General features: G+C 34.8%; 1 protein-coding gene across 2 annotated transcripts; it reads left to right on the top strand.

Moving 5' to 3' along the window:
- Positions 1-1,248: 1,248 nt before the first annotated feature.
- LOC112769364 (RNA-binding protein 208) lies at positions 1,249-8,596 on the top strand. Of its 2 annotated transcripts, none has more exons than XM_025813867.3 (13): positions 1,249-1,446; positions 1,616-1,807; positions 2,602-2,666; positions 2,771-2,873; positions 3,445-3,521; positions 3,784-3,845; positions 3,980-4,067; positions 4,304-4,379; positions 5,682-5,712; positions 5,824-5,946; positions 6,523-6,608; positions 7,395-7,568; positions 7,967-8,596. In XM_025813867.3, exons 2-13 carry the CDS (start codon positions 1,694-1,696, stop codon positions 8,279-8,281), a joined length of 1,314 nt encoding a protein of 437 aa, XP_025669652.1. In that variant the 5' UTR covers positions 1,249-1,446; positions 1,616-1,693; the 3' UTR covers positions 8,282-8,596. The 2 variants fall into 2 exon arrangements, with proteins under 2 accessions (XP_025669652.1, XP_025669653.1); XM_025813868.3 differs by having other exon boundaries at positions 1,261-1,446; positions 2,605-2,666.
- Positions 8,597-11,699: the final 3,103 nt, after the last annotated feature.

Here is an 11,699-nt window from a genome sequence, read left to right as displayed (position 1 = left end):
TATGACTAAAAAAATCATTTGAGAACTAATTTAAAAAATGAATGTTCTTTTAGCTATGATGTATGGACACTGATACGGACACGGGACACGACACAATAGGGAACACATGAACACACGAATTTTAAAATCTTATAAGACACGAGAACACCGTATATATATAAAATATAAAGTATTTTTTAGATAAGTTACAATAAATTTTTCATATTTTATTAGTATTAAAATATAAAATAATTTTTTAACTGTTTTTAATATCTTCTTTTAACTAAATAAAAGTATTTAAAATATTTTTTGTTTTAATAAAAAATAATATATATTATTTTTAAACTCATTCATGAATGCATGTTAAGAATAAGGGTGAATATGCTGATACGTAATGATATTTAGGTGTGTCTAAGTGTGTCTAAAAAAGAATTTTTTATTTTTTATTAAGACACGGTTGGACACAGCATACATGTATGTTGGACGAATGTCCATAAATATCGTATCTAAAATGTGTCCAACATACAAATATACTATGCTTCATAGTCTTTTAAAAATGAATTTGACTATTAATCCTTATTATTCTATTGACCACAGCTAAGTGTCACCCGAGTTGAAGCCCATTTTGGTCTCTGAAATTTTCGACCGGCCTCAATTTCGACCCTCAAATTTATAGTTACCCAATTAACACTCTCAAATATTAGATTGTGATCCACATTTGCCCCTGTAGATATTTCCATTAACAGAGATATGATATGGCACGTTAAGTTGACATAATGTGTATCCACGTGGCACCCAACTTGCTAGAATGGATGTGTGATGAGTGAATGACGTGGCAAAATTTGAATGAACTCAATTTGCGATCCTCTTTTTCCAATATGTTCGAGACTTTACTGGAAAAATTGAGTTCATTCAACTTTTGCCACATCATTCACTCATCACACATCAATTCTAGCAAGTTGGGTGCCACGTAGATACACATTATGTCAACTTAACGTGTCATATCAGATCTCCGTTAACGAAAATAGCTATAGAGACAAGCGTGAGACACAATCTAATATTTGAGAGTGTTAATTGGATAACTATAAATTTGAGGGTCGAAATTGAGGCCGGTCCACAAAATGGTTTCAACTCCACCTATTTCATTTCTTTGTCCTAAGCCTTAACCCTCGGGTTTTGGCCCAGAAAAACAAAGAAAAGGAAAAAAAATAGGCGGATAGGGTAAAACTAAACGGGTTTAGGCCCGACCCTACCAAAGGTCCGAATCCCGTGGTTTGAGTTACAGTGGTAGTAAGTGGATGGAAGGAAGAGAGAGAGAGAGAGAAAGTAGAGAGAGAGAAAATGAGAAGAAACAAAGAGTGTGCAAATTCCAAAAAGAAAGAGTAGCCACACGCAATTGGGAACCATCTTTCGCAACCCTCACACCCACCCCCACCCACATCGCCCTCTTCCTCTCTCACATTCACGGTAAGCACTCAGAACCGAAAACTTCAAATTGAAAACAGAAAAACCCTTATTTTTCCCCCAATCACAGATTCCAATCACCGATTGGCGTTTCATCTCGTCACTATTTAGATTATCGACTTCGAATCTTGGTTTCTTAATCACACCATTTCGTTCTACCTCTTTTTCTCAGGAATCAATCGGGAGAAGAAATAACGAGAGAAGTTGCGATTGATTTCTCGGTGTGTGTTTTGGGGTTATTGTGTGGAATATGCAACATAGGCTGAAGTTGCAGCAACAACAACAACAAGCCCTAATGCAACAAGCCTTGCTTCAACAACAGCAGATGTACCACCCTGGCATGCTTGCTGCTGCAATGTCTCAGGTTCTTTCACTTTCTTTTTCGGGATTTTATGTTCTTATTTTAATTTTTTTTAAAAATATATATGTTTAATTTGTAAGTAATAGATATTTGTATGTTGTTCAACTAGTGTATTCAGTGCTGCGTTTTACTCTTTCTGCTATGGATTCAATTGCATATGCGTTGGTCTGAAGAATAAAATTAGGGTAAATGGATAAATAGTGAAGTTACTAATTTAGGGTCTTAATGTTACTACTACCTCTGTGACTTGCCTTTTCTTTTTCCAAAAAAAAAAAAAAAAAAAACAAAATAAATAAATAAATAAATAAATCTCCACTGCTTTAATTGACCATGGTTTCTATGGTTTTGTATTGAGCTTCTTCTTCCACTTTCACAGCGTTTTAAAATTTATACGAAGAGTCTACCTTTGGTTTTGTTTTTCCCCAATTTCATTTCATTAAGTATATATGATAAGTGCCTTTCAACTTCATTTAGTGGCTATTCAACTATTCGTAAGGTTTCATAGTAAGGCGGCACATGATAAAAATTGCTGGACAATTGACAATACTACTGCACGAATCTATAAAAATATTTATCAATTATGGATGCCTGAAGCATTCAGAGAATTGTCTACCCCAATGGGTTGAGTACTGAACAATATTTTTTTTTTACAATTGGTGAAATGGCCTGAATTGTTTCGTATAACTTATTGGTTGGTTTGTCTTCTTTTTCTCCCTTTGGTTCTATACGGGAGTCTTCATGTAGTTGCTTGGACATTTCCCTTTTCCTTGTTTATTCATTCTAGTTTTGAAATTTAGCAGATGGAGCCAGTTCCAGGTGGAAATCTACCCCCTGGGTTTGACACTTCTTCATGCCGTAGTGTGTAAGTGCTGGATTTCTTTCTGCCTTTACGTTTTCAATGTACCAGAAGTAGTATACAGCTTTTGTATGGTGCCACCTAAATAATCTGAGGCTCTGTCCTTTCAGTTATGTAGGAAATATTCATGTAAATGTCACGGATAAACTTCTTGCAGAAGTTTTTCAGAGTGCTGGTCCTCTGGCTGGGTGCAAGCTCATAAGAAAAGAAAAGGTTTGATTCCGTATTAAACTAGATGTTCTCAGTTGATGCTCTTCATTTATAGTTTTCGTCGTCTTCCTCTTTTAACAAGCATCGCCTTAAAAACAAAATAGAATTGTGTTATTTTCCTATGCTATATTACTAATATGAATTATGAAAAATGAATATGGATATGGTAAGTGGGGGCTTTAGCTAACTGAAAATGTTTGATGAGACCAACTTTCAATATCAAAAGAGTTTTCTTTCACTAACTTCATTCTTTATAATCCTCTCTTGATCTGATGAATGGGGGGTGTTAGTACCTTCTCATTGCCATAAAAAATTATGATCACTTGTCTATCATGATGTTTAGGCAGTGAAAATGGGCTTCTCTACTTGGAATAGCCTATGCTGAAAGCTTAGAGCTTGATAGAAAATGCTGCAGCTAAGGTCATAGACTGCGTTAAATCATGTTATGTTATATGCGAATTGCTGTCATCAGTCCTGCTGTGGGAAGCAGAATTAACTTATCCCTTGCATCTGTTCTCTAGTTTCTGGTTTCTGTTGATTAGTGTCACTTTTCTGATTCACATCGCTTTTTCAGTCCTCTTATGGTTTTGTGGACTATCATGATCGAGCATCTGCAGCCCTTGCAATAATGACATTGCATGGAAGGCAACTGTAAGCATCATGTTTTACACTTGGTTATTTTGAATCTCCCATATTTGCATTGGTATGTGAACTGTGTGGAGGCTTGCCGTGTATAGCGATTCTTACTGATACACCTATCGTATGGTTGCCAATATACATGTATTGTAATGTCTTAGTGGATGTCATTTTAATTATTCAATCTTGATAAGTTTGTTAGACTTTTCCTTAATGTGCTGCAACACTTGATTAATTAATTTGTTTATTTTTTAATTTTTTTAATTCCTACCTACAGATATGGTCAAGCACTTAAGGTGAATTGGGCATATGCCAATAGCAGTAGAGAGGATACTTCAGGTTACTCTTAAGCACACTCCATTTGTATTTCTTTGACTTATGATGATTTTCTTTTGTTCCTTTTTGGGGGTGTTATTTTTCTTTTTTATTTTTAGTTGTTTATTTTTTTTTTCATTTTATTTTAAAATCATCAGGGCACTACAATATATTTGTTGGTGATTTGAGTCCAGAGGTTACTGATGCGACTTTATTTGCATGCTTCTCAGTCTATCCTAGTTGTTCGTGAGTTCCTCATTGCTTTTTTTCCCCCTCTTCATTTCATTTTTTTCGTTCACTAGAGCAAGGTTTATTCTTTGAGATGGACTGATGGTGACTGTACTCTAGTCATTATTGTTAGTGACAGTTGAAGGCTGATAATTGGTGTGGACAGTTAACTCTTAAACAGGTTACTGTACTGCAAGTTTCAGTATACTCTGGCCTTGGAACTTACTTTTCATTCTCTATTGTATTTATTGCAGGGATGCAAGGGTTATGTGGGATCACAAAACTGGGCGCTCAAAAGGATATGGTTTTGTTTCTTTCCGTGATCATCAGGTAATGCTTATTTTGTGTACTGGAATGTGCTAGAGTGATGAACCGAAAAACCCTCCTAAAAGGTTGAAAATAGTTTTTAATTTTTTTAAGGTAAAACCAAGTATACTTTTTCTCCCCTAGCTTTTTGGTTTGGTTTCAAATTTACCTCATTTTTTCCCCTCAATTTGGTACCAACATTTCAAAACGTCTTCAGACCAACCCCCCATCCCAAGTCAACCACCCACCCCCAAACACACCAAAAAGGAGATCCAATTTTTTTTTTTGCAGACTTCTATTGCATAGGAGCATATTTTCTATGAAAAAGGCTCTTGATTATGGATAATCTATGTTAGTCAATGGGGGTACAAGCCTTAGGTGAAGATTGATAGCTTGATTTTTAAGCTAGTAGGAAATTCAAGAGTTGAAGAAATTAACAATGGAGAGAAGGTCCTAAGTGTATATTTCTAGGGTATTGAAATTCCCATATGGGTGCTTTTCTTTTCTCTTGGGGTCTCATCTGAGAGGGAGGTGATAATTCTCAATTGATTTTGACGATGGTGCTGCTAGGCTTGAAAATATTCTTTTTACATTCTTCTGTGATGCTGATGAGAAATATGGGGGCTTTCATAAAGATATTAATACAATCAATTACATGGAGAGGAATATAAAGGTATCCAGTTTCCACCCCTGAACCTGTTGATGATTGCTTGAAGAGAAAGGTACACTTGCATCTATGGCAAGGAGGGTGGTGGGAGAGAGAAGGTGGTGGCAGTGGTGGTGGAGGTGATAGTAGTTGGGTTGGAGGAGAGGAATGAAGGAAGATGATGGGAAAAGAAAGAGAAGAAAAAGGGGGGGGGGGGCATCAAATGAATGGAAGGGTGAAATTGAGGATGTTATACAACTTTAGATAGAAAATTGGAACAAAGAACATTCTAGGAAGATTTGATACCAGAACCCATCATTAAGGACAAAAGTATAATCTATCCTATAGTCTCTTTTAGCCCATGGTCTCTTTCCTCCCTTAAGTTGTATTATGATTATACTCACAATGATAGACATGGTGATGGCTATCATTCAAGATTTCAAGTGTTTTCCAAATTAGACTAGATCAGAATACTCAATGTCGCTTGGAGCACAAAACCACTTTACATAAGCTGTACTATATTACATTGTTTTCTGCTTTATTTATGTATGTATAAAGATCAATTTGAAGTTCTGAACTCTGAATGGCATTTTCCAAGTTAAACTCTGCAAAGTTAGTTTGGTTTAGTGTAGCTATGTTAGTTTTCTATTTAATTATGTCTCTATGCAATGTATATGCAGGATGCACAAAGTGCTATAAATGATATGACAGGTTAGTGATTTAATCATCTGTTCCTTTTTAGTTTTTTTAAAAATTATTTCTGATTTCTCATGCCATTTACTTTTGTTTCTACCAACTTGTGCTATTTCCTGCTTCTTATAGGTAAATGGCTGGGAAATAGGCAGATACGATGCAATTGGGCAACTAAGGGTGCCAGTACTAGCTCCAATGAAGAGAAGAGCACTGACAACCAAAATGCTGTTGTTCTTACAAATGGGTCTTCAGGTATTGTGTACCTTGCTAAAAATGAGTGATTGATTCTATTTGCATAACTGTGAAAATGTATAATAGACCACAGCTATTCTGGTAGCATGCATACTTTGGTAGTATACATTGCTTCATCCAAAGCTTGTCTTGTAGGGAGATGTTCCTAAAATTCTAATTGCTAGTTTTTTCTTAGATCGGATTTGATACATGCTTGGTTTATATATATGGGCTTTTGAGATTTTCTGCTTGCACTCTATCTATGTTTTTAGATGAAGTGGATAGAGATATCTAGCAGACACAAATAGTAAAGTTAATTTTGTTTAAGCTAGTGTTTCGTAAGCCTTTTTGTTTACTTTTTTAGTACATTAATATTATTTGGCAACATGTATTATCCTTACATATTCAGAATGCTGTTTCTGGATCAGTTTATGTATGGAAATTAAATGATTACAATAATTGATACTACTTTGGCGTTTGGATTTTGGACCATACTTGTGTTCTATTACTTTATTTGCTTGTGTTTCATTTGCACATTTGGGATCTTCAGCAGGATTGTTGACGTACTCTCTTTTTTTAACCCTGGGTATTCTACAGATGGAGGTCAAGATAACAGCAATGAGGATGCCCCTGAAAACAATCCTGCATACACCACTGTTTATGTTGGCAACCTTCCCCATGATGTATGTATAGTATTTGAAGAATGAAATGCTATCATTATGTTTCCACATACATTTGTGCACAACTTAAATTTCATTCCTTTGTTCAAAAAATATTGAAAAGCATGTAATTATATGGTTTGGTGTGTGAATCGTCTAAGTATAATATTCGATGAATTTTTACAGCATGCATATTTTTAAATGATATGTATGTAAAAACCCTTGTATTTTCTGTTTTCTGTATCACGATCCAGTAATCAGTTTGACATTTGATAAAACCAATATACCAAAAGAATTTGATAGTGTTTGCAATAGTATCTTGCTCCAATCTTTCCAACTGCACAAGTGCCTTGCTGCATGTGATTAGTGATATAGACATGCCTAGGCCTGCAAAATTATGACTGACTTGACCTTGAACTAGTGTAGTTAAAATTCAAGTTTGTTCTTGGTCTTGAACTTGACTGATAGCGTAGCCTAGTCTAATAACAGGTTTGGTTTTCCTGTTTGGAACCTTCCCAAACTCATTGCAATGTCTCTGCAATTTGAAGTCATGGTTGAGATTTAAGTTAATTGTAATATTTGCATCTACTTATTGATGAATACAATAACAATAAGAAAACCTTGTACTGTGTTCTAGATAAATCATATTTATAATTATCGATGAATATCTCTGTCAAGACTGGCAGTAATGGTCTAAATGTTGGTCTGTCTTGCAAAGTTGCAATTTCTTGAGCACTTTGAATTGTTCTGTCCACATATTTCTTGATAACTGATTCATCTTATCTCTACAAATGTGGTATTTTATTACAGGTAACACAAGCTGAACTCCACTGTCAATTTCATGCACTGGGGGTTGGAGTTATTGAGGAGGTTCGAGTTCAGAGGGATAAAGGTTTTGGATTTGTCAGATACAACACTCATGAGGAAGCAGCATTGGCCATTCAGATGGCTAATGGAAGAATAGTTCGTGGGAAGTCTATGAAGGTGAGAAATCTGCCACTTGCTTGCTGCTCATCTATCTATTTAAGTTCTCGAGTGAGTGAGGATGCAATCCTTCTTTCTTATTTGCCAGTAGATGATCATGTTTCTTACATGTTTAGACTTTAGACCCATACATGCACCCATCCGTGCCAATGACCTGACCTCATCCGTAAAAAAGACGTCACATGTAGGAGGGTTTGGGATTTTGATTCAGATGACAAGTCTATACATATAGCATTCATGTCAATATGTCATGGAATGATAGACTCATTTTATTATTTTGTTTGAATTGAAAATGAAAATGAATGAGTTTAATGAAATTCCATGGTTGCGAAGCACACCAAAATTCGGCATGTTTCCGCGTTTGTGTGAATAAAATGTAATTTCATTGGTTTGTGCAGTGTTCATGGGGCAGCAAGCCAACTCCTCCTGGAACAGCTTCAAATCCTCTGCCTCCTCCTGCTCAACCATATCAAATACTTCCTACTGCAGGGATGAACCAAGGCTATTCTCCTGCTGAGTTGTTGGCGTATCAGCGCCAGCTGGCCTTGAGTCAAGCTGCTGTATCCGGCCTTTCAGGTCAAGCTCTTCTGCAGATGTCTGGACAACATGGCCTAGCTCCTGCATCAATGGGTATAAACTCCGGGGGATCCCAAGCCATGTATGACGGATATGCTGGTAATTCATCAAGACAGCAGCTCATGTACTATCGCTAAACATGCCGGTGCACATTCAGAGTGTCCTTGTTGCATCTCATTTCTCTTGCTTCTCCACATCATGTCATTTTCCAAACTCGGCTTTTTCTTTTTAAATTGAGGTATTGTGGTTTGATATTTACTTTGAATTTTATCTCTTGTTGTAATTTGTATTGTTTGATCTTAAGTGGGTTTTATGACTAAGATAAAGGGAGATATCTATATGGGTTTTGCTAGAAAGGGTATTGAGTTTTTATGTTTGGGTAGTTTTCTTTAATGGTATTGTATATTATGACTATTAACTAAATTTTATGTTGATAAATTTTATGCTTCTTATTTTCCTTTCTTGTTGCCCGCAAAAGGCGGAATATGTGCTCCTTCATGGATCAAATAATGGTAATGCTGCGGTAGTACTTTGTATCAGCAAGAATACCCATTAGGAATTTAGGATACGTAAGCTTTCATTATTATGATGCATCACTTTAGATGTCTCTCATAACTGAACAATTTATGACAAGGATCACGGTTATGTTTTTTCTACTCACGATTTTAATTAGTATCGTGAACAAAATAGTTGTAGCTTTTGGATCTGGTTGGTTGTATATTTACTCAAATTAGCCTTTAGATTACTCGTTCTTTTAAGTTTGTCCTTGAAAATTTTTTTTAATCAAATTGCCTTTTCAAAGATTTACAAATTAATTATTTTCGTCTTTCAAAAATTTATAAATTAATCATTTTTGTCTTAGTTATTTGTTAACTCACATTATATATGACATTTAGTATATTTAATTAGACGCTGAACAAATATATTTATAAAGATTTATCAATTTAGTGTTATCAGCTTATATTAGGATTATAGTTTATATAATTTAGAAAATGGATTAGATTTTCATAAATATAGTCAATTAAACATGTTATGTATTATGTATGCTATCAATTAATATTTTATATCATCAATCATTGACGGGAAGTATTAATTGAGTGGCGGAACAACAAAAATGATTAATTTATAATCTTTAAAGGACTAATTTAATTGATAAAATTTTCAAAGACGATTTTAGAGAATAACTCCTCTTTTAAAACTAATTTGACCATTAATCCTATTTTTTATAGAAAAGTGTAGCACCATTGATATTTAACCATTTCGGATTATATGGGTTATTTTGTTTTTGTGGCACTATTTGAATTTATGGATATCTATTTCGTTCTTACTTGCTCGAGGTGCGGAGAGGGGTTTTGGACGGAATGGAATTTTGTGTAGGTCTCTTACCCCATATATATATATATATATGAGGTAATGACTAAATCAGTATCCGAAAGATTTAAACGTTGACATTTTGGTACCTGATTATTGTTATTGACAAAATGGTACCTGAATGTTTTAAAAATTTGCCAAGCGTATCCTCGTGCTTGCCGGACCATGGCTCCGGCGAGTAAGATGCTTACGTGTTCACCGGTTTTTGCCGACAAGAGAAGTTTATTTTGAGTTGGAATTTGTAATTAAAAATATTATTTCAAACCCTAATTCCTCCCCCTCCCTCATCGTAGCCCCTTTTCCCTTTCCCTTTCTCTCCTCATCGCAGCCCCCTTCCTTCTCCCTCCCTCTCATATCATCTCATCTCATCTCATCTCATTTCTGCAATAAAAAAGAGCAACAATCTAATATCTCAAAATTCCATCCTTTCAAAGTAACTACAAATCAAAACTTTTGATTCTCTCTCTCAGATCAGAGAAGAACAGAACGAGAAGGAATAATGGATCTAGCACTAGAGGAGCTATAATTCCTGAACATCTTAGAAATCTATTACCTTTTCTTTCTCTTCACCTTCTCTCTCCTCTCCATCGCCGTCTTTACCGTCGCGTCCCTCTACACCAACAAAGCTGTCTCCTTTTCCTCTATCGTCTCTGCAATCCCCAAAATCTTCAAGCGTTTGTTCATCACTTACCTCTGGGTCACGCTTTTGGGTGTGTTGGTCATTGTGAATTTGGTGGGATTGTTGGTGCAGAACGTTTTTTACTGTTTGCAAGAGTTACCATCACCAAGGGATTGATAAGAGTGCTGTGCATGATCATCTTAGTAAGAAATTTGGGGGGTTTGTAGGTGAATTTTTTCGTTTTCTTCTTTTTTAATGTAATTGATGGAATAGTGTAATACATTTGGAAAGAAACACAAATGGTATTGGTTGATTGTAATTTAAATTGTGATATTATGTTTTGTTGTGCATGCTTCTATCTGTGCCTTTATATGATCTACGATGGGAGGGAGAGGGAAGGGGGCAGCGATGGAAAGGGAAAGGGAAAGGGAAGGGGGCTGCGATGGGGAGAGAAAGAGAAGGGGGGGAGTGTGTTGGGGGCTGCCACGGGAATGGAAGGGGGCTGCGTTGGGTAGGGGAGGGCTACGATGGGAAGGGAGATGGAGGGGAAATCTGCGTTGGGGAAGGAAGGCTTAGAGCACCTATAATGGTGAATTCCTCTTTTACTTTTTTGTGACACATAAGAACTCTAACCATTGGAGCAGAGAATGAATGAGTTCCCGCACAGGTCTCAAAGTGAGGGAGTTCCTCTAAATAGGGACTCAAGTTAACCAATAATAATTTGCCATTTGGCAAGTTATTTTAAAAAAATAATAATATAAAATCTGAAATAATTAAATAATTATATTAAATAATGAAATAATAATTAAATTAGTAATAATTATAATAAAAATTATATTAAATAATTATATTTTTATTTAATTAATAATTTATATTAATTATTTAAAAAATAATTAATTAAATTAAATAATTAAATTTTTATTTAATTAATGATTTATATTATTATATTAAATTATAATTAGTTAAATTTACTTACATTAAAAAATAAATTTAATTTTTACACCTTACAAAATAATTCTTAGTTGAGTTAGTTATTTTTATTTTTAAAATTTAAAATGCTAACGATATTATTAAAATTAGCAATTGTAAACACAAAACTATAAATTAGTGTAATCTCGAATTATATATTGTGTATTATTATTATATATGAATTTATTTAATATTAAAATCTTTTAATAGTGAATTATTTTTAAATTTATAAATTTAAATAACATTATTAAAAAAATTAATTACATTAATTTTAAGTATTTTAATTAATTAATTAAGTGGGACCACAACAGGGACTAAAGTTAGTTCCTCCTAATGGAGAAGAGAGAGATGCTTTGAGTTCCTATTTACCGTTTATAACGCAAGAGCTGATGTGGAGTTACTTTTTATGACAGGTGGGCCATAAATAGGGACTGTGATGAGTTTCCTACTAGAGATGGTCTTAGGGTTTGGGGGGTGATTTGCCATGTCACCAAAATACGGTGGCCATGTCAGCATTGTGTTTGCTGGAGATTTGCTCCGGCGAGTTCGAGGACACGCTTGGCAAATTTTTAAAACATTCAGATACCATTTTGTCA

Source organism: Arachis hypogaea, chromosome 18, assembly GCF_003086295.3.
Source record: "Arachis hypogaea cultivar Tifrunner chromosome 18, arahy.Tifrunner.gnm2.J5K5, whole genome shotgun sequence".
Taxonomy (NCBI): domain Eukaryota; kingdom Viridiplantae; phylum Streptophyta; class Magnoliopsida; order Fabales; family Fabaceae; genus Arachis; species Arachis hypogaea.
Note: the sequence above shows the minus strand (reverse complement) of the source record. Positions and strands in the feature narration are given on the sequence as shown.

Excerpts from the sequence above, each read along its gene's own strand:
- LOC112769364 (XM_025813867.3), top strand. The coding sequence starts at position 1,694 with ATGCAACATAGGCTGAAGTTGCAGCAACAACAACAACAAGCCCTAATG. Across the intron at positions 1,808-2,601 it reads TTGCTGCTGCAATGTCTCAG|CAGATGGAGCCAGTTCCAGG; the intron begins GTTCTTTCACTT and ends TTTGAAATTTAG. Across the intron at positions 4,068-4,303 it reads TCAGTCTATCCTAGTTGTTC|GGATGCAAGGGTTATGTGGG; the intron begins GTGAGTTCCTCA and ends TATTTATTGCAG.